This window comes from Saccopteryx leptura, chromosome 4 (assembly GCF_036850995.1).
Source record: "Saccopteryx leptura isolate mSacLep1 chromosome 4, mSacLep1_pri_phased_curated, whole genome shotgun sequence".
NCBI classification, from domain to species: Eukaryota; Metazoa; Chordata; class Mammalia; order Chiroptera; family Emballonuridae; genus Saccopteryx; species Saccopteryx leptura.
This window is the reverse complement of record NC_089506.1, coordinates 107,935,620-107,949,714: the sequence shown is the minus strand read 5'-3', so window position 1 is coordinate 107,949,714 and position 14,095 is coordinate 107,935,620. Positions and strand designations below refer to the sequence as shown.

Here is a 14,095-nt window from a genome sequence, read left to right as displayed (position 1 = left end):
CTATTCAATAAAAATAAAGTAAAATAAAATAAAATAATTTTTGAAAGAAAAACAAACAAAATAAGAAAAATATAAGTTTTCCATAAAAACTCACTGAGGAAGTGAATCCTGCCTTTGCCACTTAGTAGCTATATGACAGCAATGATGCCAAGAGCAGATTATTGGCAGGAAGGGGAGTAGAACTGGAGGCTTGGTTCTATGCACATCTGCATGGAACCCCAAGCCCTCACTGTCCAAAAAAGCATAACTCTATCTAAGAACAGTGTACTTGAGCACAAACCTCCTATATACCAGATTTTGGCTCCTAATGCTCACCCACCAGGTGCTTTGTGAACTGGGTGAAATACTTACCTTCTCCAGGGACTTAGTATCAAACAGATCTGAAGAATGGAGAGGACAGAGCCATTAAGGATGACTTCCAGATTTCCAGTTGGAGTGAGACCTCAGGAAGAGGAGGCATAAGCATTCCTTGAGAAGTGGGGAACGTATTTCAGGCCAAAGTGTTCAAAGAAGAGTAAGAGACCTTCTCTTTAGAACTTGGAGTATGGGAACTTGGAGTCATCTTCTACCAGTATGATTTTTCCTTTCTTTAGCCTGAGAATTCAGCTTCTCACTGTTTACCTCCCAGGAGGCTGGGGAGGCAGAGGTGGTCCAGGGCAGTGACGCTGGGAGGCAGGGCCACTCTGCCTGCCTGTGGGGGAGAGGTGTGAGCATTGAGTCACCAGCTCCTGCTGCTGTGACGGGAATTCTACTTCTCTACCTCACTCTCCCCCCCCCCCATTGTTTTTGTGTATGTGTCAACTGTGCAGTTTTTATTTTATTCTTTTTTTTCTATTCACAGAGATCTAAAGGTTTAGAAATTCTTTAAAAATGACTTCTTTCTGTACCCCAAACTGATGAAGTGGCCTAGAGCAATTATGTCTATTTTTCAAATGCTCCATAATGAGCATATATTGCTTTATTTTTGTTTTGTTTACATTTGCCAGTTTATTAAAGGATATTATAAAAGATGTACATGAACATCCAGGCGGAAGAGTTGTGCGAGGATATGGGAATGAGCACAGGGCTTCGGTACCCGGTCTGGTTATGCTACCTTCCCAGCACCTCACGGGTTCAGGAGCCCTGTATCCAGAGCTAGGAGCAGAGACCAGTATATACTTCTCATTACCAATCACAGTGTCACAATTACATCAAGTATTTATGCCTCCATTCCTTGTTCCACCAACCCCCTTGTGTCTCCCTAGTTTGTAAGATGAGCGTAGAACCAAACATTTAAACATGCAGCTGAGTGGATCCAGGGTCCAGGAAGTCAGAGTGCGCATGAGCAGCCCTAGACGGGGTGGGTGCCTTCTGATCTCAGGGCCGTAACTCCTCCATCTTACAAGCCTGTAGTGGGCCTTGAAGGTGTGTACACTGCTCTGTATCCCAGAACCAGGAGCAGGGGTTCAAGGAAGTCCTGCCCAGAGTTAAGGTCATCTCTTGCCCCTCCAGGCATCAGCCCCAAGGTCCGCCTGCTTCCCTTTGCTTCACGCAGGCCTGTTGCTCTGGAAGCCTCCCAGATATTGGCAGTGCAGAAGGGTCCCACACAGAGCAGCTTCTTCTGAGTCCCTCCAGGCATCAGCCCCAAGGTCCGCCTGCTTCCTTTTGCTTCACGCAGACCTGTTGCTCTGGAAGCTTCCCAGATATTGGCAATGCAGAAGGGTCCCACACAGAGCAGCTTCTTCCGAGTCCTGCTGTGACATCAAGCCACCGGCAGGTACTGGGGGATGCTGGGAAGTGATTGTGTGAGGCTCCCTTTTTTCTTTTTTTATTTTATGTAGGAATGTTATTCGCCGCCTTTTCCACTATGAAGACCGTGGGAGAAGTGGTGCTGCTTCTGAACAACAGGGATGGATTTCTTTCATAGACGTGGCAAACTTGGTATCTTAGTTTCCCTCTTAGCTTCGGCTGTTTGGAAATTCAGTTAAATCTACAGTCACATGCAGCTCTGATGGCATCCGCTTTATGAAATATCTCAGGCATACAAAAATTACAAAGAATAGATAACAAACATCTTCATGCTCACCATCCAGCTTCAGATACAAAATTTAATACAAAGGAAACCCATTCTCCCTCTCCCCCGCCCCATGGTAAACATCTGCCTGGACTGGGGGGGGGGTTTCCTGCCCATTTAAAACAACAGGAAGTTTTCTTCAACTGCATGCATCTATAACAAACACACAATATTGTTTTGCATGTGTCGAAACATATAAGTGATTTCATGTTGTATGTATCCTTCTGTAATTTGTTCTGTTTGCTCAAGAGTTCCAATTTGAAACTTACCTGTGTTGACACATGTAGCTCTAGCTAATCTATTTCTCACTGCTGTACAGTATTCTACCATAAGACTAAACAAATAATTAGGTAGCGTTTAAGAACATGGCCCTAGGGCCACACTGCCAGGGTTCAAACTCTAGCTCTGCTGCTTACTGCTGGTTCTGTGATGTTGGGCAAATTACTTAACTTCTGTCTACCTCAGTTTCCTCATCTCCAAAATGCAGGAAAGTATTTTTAAAGCAGTTATTTGGTGTAAAGCTCAGAAAGAGCAAAGACATATGAAGTTTTATTTATGATGAACTAGATTTTTTATTTTTTATTTTTTTTACACAGAGACAGAGAGAGATTTAGACAGGGACAGACAGGAATGAGAGATGAGAAGCATCAATGATCAGTTTTTCGTTGTGCATTGCAACACCTTAATTGTTCATTGATTGCCTTCTTATACGTGCCTTGACCGCGGTCCTTCAGTAGACTGAGTAACCCCTAGCTCAAGCCAGCGACCTTGGGCTCAAGCTGGTGAGCTTCTGCTCAAACCAGATGAGCCCTCGCTCACGCTGGCGACCTCGGGGTCTCGAACCTGGGTCCTTCCACATCCCAGTCTGATGCTCTATCCACTGCACCACCACCTGGTCAGGCTGAACTAGATTTTTTAATTGAGTATATGATTATGTGCTAAATTAAGTTTCTAAGTGCATGCATTTGAATAGATAAAATAAATTTATATCGATCTATGGTAATAAGATGCTGTTTGATGTGTTTGGGCAGCAGCTGAGGGAGAAACTGACAACACCGATCACTGCAGGATGGGGCACGCACACCAGCAGCTGAGGGGGCATCCAGAGGAGAGGTGGGCAGTGAGAGACGATCTTCAGAACCGGAATACCAGGAGAAATAGTAACAGTAGACATGACAGGGCAGCTGTGAGTATAAGCCATCCAGATCCCCAAGGAAGAAAAACAAAACAGCGTGGGCAGTGTGGGGGTTTGGTTGGTAGCAACACACAGAAGCAAATTTTACTGATAACAGCCATAAGATAGTTCACTGATTAAGAAACCCCTTGGGACACCAATATCTGTGGATGCTCAAGTTCTTTATATAAAATTGTATAGAACAGTGTACAGTCGGCCCTCTGCACCCACAGATTCCCAAACTCAGATATAAAATACTGTATTTTAGATTTTCCTTTTTCTTTTTGGACCCATGATTGGTTAAATCCACAGGTGCAGAACCCGTGGACACAGAGGGACAACTGTACTCTTACTCTTCGATTTCAATGACTGAGAACATTTACATTCTGTTCTGTAACCACATTGAAGTCCTCTGTAGTTTGTCCTTAGGTTAGAGTCTAACAGACAGTAACTTATAAACAGCATTAACATCATGTTTATGAAAACTTTCTTTGCAACAGTACCAAGTGTTTTCTTCTCTGTAATCGGGTTACAATCCTGTGTTGCTCAAGTGCTCAAAATCATGAGGTTTCTTCCCAATGTTTTCTTTCCTTGTTGAAAGAGGAAAACCGTGCCATCTTGTCCATTCCATCTATTGCTTAAAATTCCCCCCACCTTTATTTTTGTAGCCCATTGCTGTCCTATTTTAACTTGATTCATATTTACATTGAGCCTTTCTTATAGTCTTTTAAATTATTTTCTAATTGTTTTTCTTCATTTCATGCCTTTTTTTTTTTTTTTTTTGCCTATATTGTATCTTCAAGATCTTCCAACTCTATGTTCTATGACACTCTTTCCTGGATCCCTATTCTTGCTTAGATAAGAACTGGTGGCTAAGTCACTCACACAGCTGACATTCTTGATCATATCTGCTGTTTTCGGAATCCCATGTCTTCCTTATGTTCCTTTATTGTTCTACTGATGGGATACCTTCTCAAATTGCTTCTCAAGAAAAGGTGTAGGGCAAGTACGCTGAGTCTCTGCATATCTGACAATGTCTTCATTTTCCCCTCACAAGTAATAGGACTAAGCATGTTTCCCTGGTTGAAAATTATTTCCCCCTGAATTTTGAAGGTGTGATACCACTGCTTCTAGTAAAGCTAATCACAATCTAATGCCATGATTTTCGTTTCTTGTGGGAGTTTGCGTTCTCCCATCCTGGAAAAGTTCTTAGGATTTTCTCTGTAGAACTTATTGTTCTAAAACTTCCAAGTGACGTATGGCCTTTTCCATTGCCTCTAATCTCAATTCAGAAGGACATTTTTCACTGAAAACTCTCATCTTTCATTCTGGAAATTTTCATTGTATTATTTCTTTAATGTCTTTTCCCCTCGGTTTTCTCTCTTCTTTCTGGAATTCTTATTACTCTCTCATTGAATGCCCTTTTGATTGATCTTTTATGCAGGTGTGTATTTAGTACTTTGTTTACATATTTTTGCTCCAGGTTTCGGAAGATTTCCTCTAATTTAGTTTACATCTCCTATTAGATACTTCATTTCCAAGGGTTCCTTCCCATTTTCTGATTCTTTTTCTTTTCATAACATCATGTTCTTATTTCATAAATGTTAACGTCATTTCCTACCTTTTTAGTGATAATTAGTTTTATATGGTTTTTATATGACTCTTCTTGAATTTCCTGGATTATATGTTTCCTCTGGGATCAGTTTTTCTCTGCTTATCTTTCATCATACTGCAGGCTTTCTCAAATGTTTGGTGATTCTCAGTTGTCAGGCTATTCTGAAAAATGAGACAGGAGAAAGGGCTAACTAGAAAGTCTAGCACATAAGTGGAACTTGCTGACTGTCAGGGTTCCATTTAGGGTGAGTAGTCAGAGATCTGATCATTGTTTTAGGCCCCTGGAATGCCAGAGGGTAGATGCTCTGTGCTAGGATACCAATAACAACTCTCACTGCCCACATTTTCTCAGAAAGATCCCTCAGTGTCTTTAGAAATGTACCCTCTGGTCATTTGCTGGTTGGTTGGTTGGTTTTGCTTTTCTCTGTGGTTGAACACCTAGTTGGCACCCGAGTTGAGGGGTAGTGATGGAGGACGACTGTTTCATACACAGATCGTGACTTTCTTCATCTTCTCTTCATTCTAGTAACCTAGACTCCCCAACCTCTGCAAGGTTCTACCACAGAGGGAGGCTCCCTCATCTCCATGACCCTCCAAGCATATCCTGGGCTGTGGCTTCTTCCACTCTGTTCCTCCATGCACTTTGTCTTACAGAAATTCATTGAAATCACTTATCCTTTTGTTTTCTAAACTCTTTTTGGTATTGTACCTTTTCTATCATTTTAATTGAGTCCTAGGAGGGAGAGGAAATAATTATGTGTGCTCAAGTCCCCATCATAAACCAATAACCAGGTAGGGATTAACTCATTTTACATCTGGAAAACAGAGACTCATGTGATTAAGTGACTTGCCTAATGTCACACAGCCAGAAAGAAGGGCCCGGATTGAACTTGTGTGCTTCTGACTGTGCCAAACTACTTCTTTTTTGTCCAAACCATGACTCAGCTGGTGTCACCTGGGGGCCTTACATAATACTATAATACTACTACTATAAGATTTAAATACACTGTCATTTGTGCACAAAAATGACTGAGGCTCTGGCCAGGTGGCTCAGTGGATAAAGCATCAGCCTACCCAGTACACCAGAGGTTGAAGGTTCAATGCCTGATAAGGGCACATACAAGAAGCAATCAATGAGTACCCAACTAAACGGAACAACTAAGTGAAACAATGAGTTGATGCTTCTCTCTCTCTCAAACCAATGGGAAAAAATAACTTAGAAACTGCAGGTTATAAACTATGCAATGTTGTTTTACAAGTTACATATCTAGAATAAAATGAAAAATCATCAAGTCGTAAAAGAACAATTTTTTATTTTGTGAGTCAGGTTGGCATGGAATAGAGAGCTTGAGGAGAAAAAATTGATAGGAAGGACTGGACTATCGTTCAGAGAGTGGTGGCAAGGGCGTGGCATAATGAGTATGCTCAAATCTATCACATTCACTTTAGAAGTCACAATTGGGGAGCAACTGCCCAAATTGCTGATGCAGACTCCAGAGCAGTGGGCTGAATGGAAGAGACTTGCTAGGAAGGCAGGGGACCCCATTCACTGGGATGCCATTCCCTCATACACGTTCAAACTTACTAAGTGACTACTGTGCACAGGTACAACAGGCTCCAGAGATGCTTTCCCTTCAGCCAGGGTAACAGCCCCAAATGATGAGGCCTTCATTTTTGGATACTTATAGAAAATTCTACAATATCACATAGGAACACATCTTATTCCAATGGTTTAAGATCAAAAGTGTTAGAATTGTTCTAGTTAAACCACAAATGTAATCTGAGAGCTTCTGAATAGCTAGTTATTTATTCCACAGATCTTTATTGAGCTCCTACCTAATGGCAGCCACTGGGGCAAGAACCTAGGGACACAACAGTGCAGAATAGGAGATTATTGCTAGTGAAGGTTAGCACGTATTCATCAAAGACCAGGCTGAAGTGTCCACTTTTCTGTTTCTCAGAGGTAAGGCCAAATTATCAATTGTGAAATGTTGAGACTGAGTAGTGGTAAGAGCAACAGCAAACTGCACTATGTAGGCAGTGAATGTGTTGTATGCTGGTATTAGGTCACTGTGATACTAATTTAGAGGTATAAATACTGCAGAAGAGCATAACAGAAAATCCTTCTGCTCATCATGTTTTTCTTGACTTTTCACATTCCCTGTGGCTGTTTTGGTTTCAGTTTAAAACTGTAGAAAAATTCACTGTGAAGTCTGAAATTAGTGAGTATGTACCCTTTGTCCCCAAAGGATGGCACACAAGCCTATGAACTTGGAGAGAGAACAAAGTTTTCTAGTATGATAAACACAGAAAATAGAAAATTATAAAGTCTGACTTCCTCTTCGCTGTATCAGCACACACCAGCTGTCTCACACCACTGGATAATCCATTCTTTCCTGTTCCTAAAAGGTACCTAGTTATCATTATAGCAGTGCCAAAAGGAAGTATGTTTTAATTTTCAATAATAATGGCACAGATAAAGTGATCATGCAACAAATACAAGAGAACTTTTAAAAGTACAGTATTTTCATTTGTGGTTGGGGGGGGTGGGTTGTCCCATCTAATTCCACTCTCTCCAATGGTCTCTGAAACCCCGCCAGCAGCCTGACATCCTGATAAACATGAAAAGGAAGAAGGAAAATGGTCTAAATGGCAGGCTGGGTGTGGCAGACAGAGAGGTCAGGGGAACGAGGAGGGAAGTGCATCACTGTAGTGCAGGCAGATAAGGCTTTAGGTTCCAGGGCTGAACGCAAGCACACCCTACTGCAGAGGACTCACGGGGTAGCTGATGGCAGGCGTCCAATGAAGGAGCCCAACCTTTAGGTTCTATTGTGTAGCCCTCACTTTCAAACAAAGCAAGTTGCAAAACCAGTCTCCACATCAAGCAGCAGAAAGCTTCCTCTCTTTGGGAAAAGCTAGTAAAGGCACTGCTCTGTGCCTTCTTACTGCCAAAGGGCCGGCTTCCTCCCAAAGCTGCTACTGTTAGAGAGGACTTGCAAAGACTTGTGATGGCAGAATGCAAAGAGTTTGGCAGTTAGAATAAAAATGAGTCCGTGTTATTCCAACCCTGCCGGAATACATTCCCTCCCTGAGCCTCAAAGTCTTCATCTGTAAAATGTAGGCAGATTGAATCAGAATACAAAAGTGAATCTAAATGTCTAAAAGAATTTTCTCTTTCCTTCTTTCCTCTTTCTTCCAATTAAATAACACCAACCGACTGGAGCATAATCTAGTCCACCTGCTTTCTGAGATATACCTGAGATCATTCACATCCTTTCTGATAGACATGATAAAGTTATCTTGAGAAACACACCCATCCCGGTTGCAGAATGACCCCCCGCGGGGCCCCGGCTGCCACGCTGGTCCGGGAGCACACAGGCAGCTCCCGATGCCAGGCAGGGTCCTGGCCAGCATCCACTGCCCACGCTCCCGGCAGGGCTCCTCAGGAGACAATACCCTCCTTTCCAAAATGTTTACTTTTTGCTCAAAACAGTGAAGGATGTATGGACAGGTCTTCATTTGACTCACTATCTGAACAATCAGTTTCTTACATTATTTCTCCAAAGCGGAGTTAACTCACATACTTTGATGTCAAGTCACCAGAACTCTTCGTTGCATTTAAAAAAGTAAGATATCGCCCAACACTGGCCTGAAAGTTCCTCTGGAATATCTCGCAGTATCACCATGTCCGAGTAGCCTGGTACATAATACTGTAGTCAGAGCTGACTTAATTAGCCAAACATGAGACATGTTCAGTATTGCCCCGGTAGGCATCAAATTCCTAAGTATTATATCTTAATAAATTACAATTCCAAGTTGTATAAGCAAGTTCACTTTGTTCCAGCCCTTATTAGGGCTGAGACTCCCAAGTTTGTTTCAAGCTGGAAACTGCCAATGATGTGTTCAAAGCATGCCCTACTCACAGACCACATCTTGTCATCTATCATATCCACAGGCGAGGCCAAGCCCTATTTCACTCTTGTTTAAATTTTATTATCATAGTTATTAGTAATAAACCAATAGAAAAAGGATAACGAAGGGAAAATCTCAGGATAAATACCTTCTTCCTATGAATTAGAATGCATGAGCACACACAAGCTACTTCCTGCCCACTCTGTCCACTGTACAGTGGGTTACACAGAACGGTCCACAGCACAGTGACAGCAGCTGCCACCGCGAGCTGGGCAAAGGACACCGGCTGTGTCAAGTCTCAGGCTGATCTTGCTCTAGATGACCAGTTTCTCCACACTAAGTGTACTTGTGGTTTCATCCTCCTCCTCGTTCGACCCGAAATACCCGGGGAGGTCCAGCATCCTCTGCTCAGCCTCCGTGAGGCCAAATGACGTATTGTCATAGAAGGCAAGCCCGGGGTGAGCAGGGAAGCTCTGACACCTGTCTTTCCTACACGGAGACGGGCTCAGCGGGCTGACCCTGTGAGAGCTGTCTTTGGGGGCAGTGGGCGAAGGCTGCTTCCTTGAGACGCTCCTGTGACCGGGGGATGGGCCCCTCCGAGCTCTGGGAGGCTCCCATCTCTCCCCTCCTGCCGGGAACCCCGCCTGGCAAACGGCTGGATCTGGTTTCCTCACGGGCTGCCCCAAGCTGTAGGGGTTAGGGACAGGGCTTAATGGGCCACTGGCTCCTCCTGCTCCTTGGAAATGGCCGGGTTTCTCGGGAAACATACCAGCACCTCGACTCTGAGGCCGAACCCTGCCCTCGGCCTGGTCCCAGGGCCGCGTCCTGGCGCTGTAGGCCGGGGCCTGTCGCGGGCTCAGCGTGGACATGCTCCTCTCCCGGAACGGCCGGGCCTGCTTGGCTTCATGGAAACTGGCCGTCCTCCTGAAATGGAAGCTCCTGGGCTGGCTCCTCTCCAGCAGCCCCCCTCGGCTGCCCCCGTGCCTCCCCTGGGACTTGCGGATCAGGGTCTGGCTGGGGCTGATGGCACAGCTGGCCTGGGACATGGTGACGTCCAGCCGGGAGGCAGGTTTCTCGCCGGCGCTGACCGCAGGCTGGTCCAGAAACGGGGATTTGATCCGGAACTTGTTCGCGACAGCCTCCTCTGGGCTGTCCAGGTCCAAGGGCAGGTCTGAGGCGGGGGCCGTGGCGGGGTCGATGGCCGTGTCCGTCAGGGGGCTCTGGGACACGTGGTACACCTTGGTGGTCTCCGTCAGGCCTCTCTTCTTCATCTCCTTCAGCTGCTGCTGGGCGAGCCGGTAGCTGAACAGCGGGGGGATTATCTTCTGGGCATTGGACTGGAAGCTCTCGCTGCCCGAGGCCTCGTCGTCGGGGGCGGCCGGCGCGCCCTGCCTGCAGGTCAGGGGCATGCCCGTGTCCCCCGGGCTCCCGGCAGGCCCGTCGCCGGCGTCCGAGAAGCTGCCGCGCTGCTCGCTCAGCTCGCAGATGTTCTCCTCGTCAGAGTTCTTGCGGAAGCCTGGGGACGGCTTGGAGTTGTGCCGGGCGGGGGCGCGGCACTTGGGGGGGCGGCCGAATTTCCGCCACAGTGTGATGAGGACGGTGGCGGCGATGATGAACAAGCACAGGGATATCCCCGTGACCGTCACGATGTTGTTGGACTTCACTGGACCCTGTGGCTGAAGGGGAGACGGGCTGGATGGCCAAAAAGCTAAAAAAAAAATAAAAGGGGGGAGGGAAGAATAAATGTTTGCTCTAGTAGTAGTAGCTGATCTCTGCCTAGTTTTAAGATCTCTGAGTGGCTTGAACCAACTATCCAGCACTTAAAGAGGTAAACTGCCCTGGCCTGTTTGCTCAGTGGTTGGTAGAGCACTGTGGGCAGGTGGATGTCGGGGTTCCATTCCAGTTAAGGACACAGAGGAGAACCCACCATCTGCTTCTCCACCCGTCCCTATCCCCTCGCTGGCTCCACTGGTTGGGGTGGATCAGCCCCGATAGCTCTGTGGAGCCTCTGCCTCGGGCACTAAAAAAAAAGTAAACTAAACAAGGACTAGGATTTGTAGTCTTGCCTACATATCTCTACTGGCACCTTAAGCCAGACTAAAAACAGAGACGCAGAGAAGTGAGGTGACCAAATAACACAATCACCATGACTGGGCTCACAGCTCCTGCTGACACTTGCCTCACGCTGTCTACATAGAAGCAGCGCGAGGAACAAAGTAAAATCAAAGTTTTCACTTAATGTACGTGGGACATCTGTAGTTAAATGTGCTTCTGAGGTGTACTGTATTATGTATACAAGTATAAAACTCAAAATGCAAAATAGTTTAGGTAGGTAATACCTAACTTAGCACATGTCAAGAGAAATTCATGCATGAAAATAAGACTTTTGACAATGTAATTCACCTTTCCTTCCCAACATCCAGGAACTCTTTCCTCAGTGTTAGGCCCCTGCTGTCTCGCTCTCCGTGTTCAGCTCTCCACTCCCGTCCCTACCTCCCATGCGGCATTGGTTTTTCTTCTTCTTCCTTGCTCTCTCAGGTGGGTTTATCACACAGTCATCAAAGTGCTTCACCAAGACTCAGAGGTCATCTGAGGCTGCCCTTACTGTCACTGAGTTGGGAACCTCAGACCAACTTATGCCACCAGGTCTTATATTTCTTTCCTTCTTGGTCACTGTCCACCATTCAAGTCCCTCCAGTCACCTGTCTGATCTCTTTTTTCCTATCATCTTATTGCAATGGGCTGTGGGGACCTGTCCTCCACCCCCTTCATTCCTCTCTGAAGTGCCCTCTGGGACACCTGCCAGCCAAGCTCCTCGACATCCCGAACCTTTCCAGCAAGCACGCCCTCACCTCCTTGCCTGACCTGAGAACTGGATGACCCGCAGGGCACAGCTTCTCTCCCACTCTCCCCCCACCACGGGGGGGGGGGGAAGCTTGACACATACTTTATAGGCAAACAGGGCCAGCAACATTTGTGTCCTCCCTCTCATTTCTGACTGCCACTTTCAACCAACTCTCTCACCTCCATATAAAACTTCTCTTTTGATGCTGAAGCCATCCACTCATATGATCCCTCTGCTCCTCCCTAAATACTGTCAACTCTCAATCCCCAACCTCATGGTAGCCATCAGTCATTAAGACCTGCGTCCTCGGCTTCCTCAACATCCCAGACTGGGACCATTTGGGTGACTTCAGTGCCCATCCCACACATCATTCCCATGGTCTGAAGTTGCTCTTCTTCTGAAATATAAACTTCATGGCCCACCTTCTGGCTGTACTTCCCTCTCACTTACCCGCTCTCCAACTCTGGTTACCCAAGCTCGCTGCCACTTCTGATTCTGCAGCCCCAGTGTTTCTCCCAGTCTGCCGGCCACATCCTGGCCTCCCTTCTCTCCCTACACCCACGCTCCATCACTGAAACCATTCTCCTGCCAATACTCTCAAGTCTCTGACCTCTCATACAGAGGTGTACGCTTTCCCTGCTCTGCAGCAGAAGCCCATCCCCAGATAAACTCAGACCAGGGAATTCTCAGCTGCTGCAGCCAGGGCCTGGTGAAGAAAATAACTCATACAGTCCCGTGCCCCCGCGTGTTGGCAGTACTCTGCCTTGGCTGCCCACAGATCCTTCCGTGGGTTCCTAAGCAACTCTCTCTTCCAACTTCCACACAACTGCTTCAAAATTTCACTACTTTCCTCAATCCCCTACCTGATCCTCTACCTCGGAAGTCTGCGAGGTCTTAAACAAATGGAAGCTGTCAGGCAAGTGCACCTGAGCTAGTTCTGACATACTCTGTCCCCATAAACTTACCAGCAACTGCATATCTGTTTACGTCTTTCTCTATGGAATTAGTATTAGTGTCTTCCTAAAAAGTGCTCTAAGCCACCTTCCCAAGAGGGACCATTCCTCTGCACCACGACCTTCCAGCCTCTCCTGTGTGTAGCTCCAAAGACACATGCTCAAGCTCTTCTCGCTTTACAAATACCTCTCTAGAACCTCTCCATACTGCCACAGCCACTTCTTGCTCCTTGTCTTCCCAGCCAGGCTTACAGAAGGAGTCCAGTTCTGATGACATGTTGCTTCCACAGTGCTACCTCTGGCTCCTGCAACCTGCCCTCAGGATTCCAGTGGTTCCAACTGCTTCTGTCAGGGTCATTAATGACCTAGTAGCCAAATTCAAAAAAGTTCCATTCTGATAGTCCTTGCACTCGGCAGCATTGGCTAACGTCCGACACTTCCTGTGACTTTTTCTCTTCTTGGTTTCAATGGTAATACTCAGCTGATTTGGAGAGAAGAACGTGAGCTTTGGAGTGAGGGAGGTCTAGATCCCATCCTGGCTCCACCACCTGCTGTCCCTGTCAGTGTCTCACCAATGCTGTCAGCTCCAAGTGCCCAAGACTCATCTTCTCCCGAGACCCTGTGCCTCCTGTAAGATAACCGATCTCAGAGGAACGGCCCCGCCGTCTGGGCAGAGGCAGGGGCTCTACGCACTCCCAGGGCACTTCATTTTTCACCAGGGTTACTGGAGAACCCGACAGCCCTCGCTGCTGCCACTCCTGCCCGTGCCGATCAGCACGCCGCACCACAGCTGGGAGATGCCTCTAAATCATGCCTCTAAATCACATGTCCGACCCCGGAAGGCCCCTCAGGACCTGGCCCCTGCCAACTTGTCAAGCCTTGTGCTTACACTCCCTCCCAGCACACTATCCTCCAGCCACACTAAACAATTTCCAGTTCTCTGGGTCTCAATGTGCCACCTTTGATGTTTTTCACCCCTTTGCTAAAATTCCCCTTGTCACCAGGGTCACCGGGGTGGCACCTACTCCACTTTCAAACTCAAATACTATCAGCTCCGAGAACAGAGGCATGCCCAGCATGGATTATCAGCCCTGAAAGCTCTCCAAAGGAGCTATGGATACCTTTGTCGGTCCAGGCTCTATATTGTATTGCATGTTGTGCCTGTTTACGTGTCTGCTGAGCAACTGTATCATAAGCCCCTTCCAGACAGGGACGTGCCCTCTCTCTATATTCCCAACCCCGGTCACAGTAACTTGCACATACCTGGTACTCAATAAATGGGAGATTAATTAATCAATTGATTCAGTATTAAAAAGGTAATAGCAAAATGATCAATATTCCACTGGGCAGAATGTGGGTGCAAGGCAATTGGATCCCCTCCTCTCGTGTTAAACACTATGGACCAAATTAACATAGAACCAGACTCGGAGCTTGGTGTAGAAACACCCTTTCGGAGCCAAACAAAACTCGAAACTCTCAAGCAAGTGAAAACGTTGAATAATGAGCCCTGGCCAAACAGCTCCATTGCTTAGAGCAGCAGCCCG

General features: G+C 46.5%; 1 protein-coding gene across 6 annotated transcripts in view; it reads right to left on the bottom strand.

The window, feature by feature from the left end:
* Nucleotides 1-3,489: 3,489 nt before the first annotated feature.
* Nucleotides 3,490-14,095, bottom strand: part of THSD1 (thrombospondin type 1 domain containing 1) — a 49,212-nt gene continuing 38,606 nt past the window's right edge. For all 6 annotated transcript variants that reach the window (XM_066380957.1, XM_066380956.1, XM_066380961.1 and 3 more), the window contains one exon: nt 3,490-10,461. In XM_066380957.1, the coding sequence (XP_066237054.1) occupies nt 9,068-10,461 (1,394 nt within the window). In that variant the 3' untranslated portion in view covers nt 3,490-9,067. The remainder of the gene's footprint in view (nt 10,462-14,095) is intronic.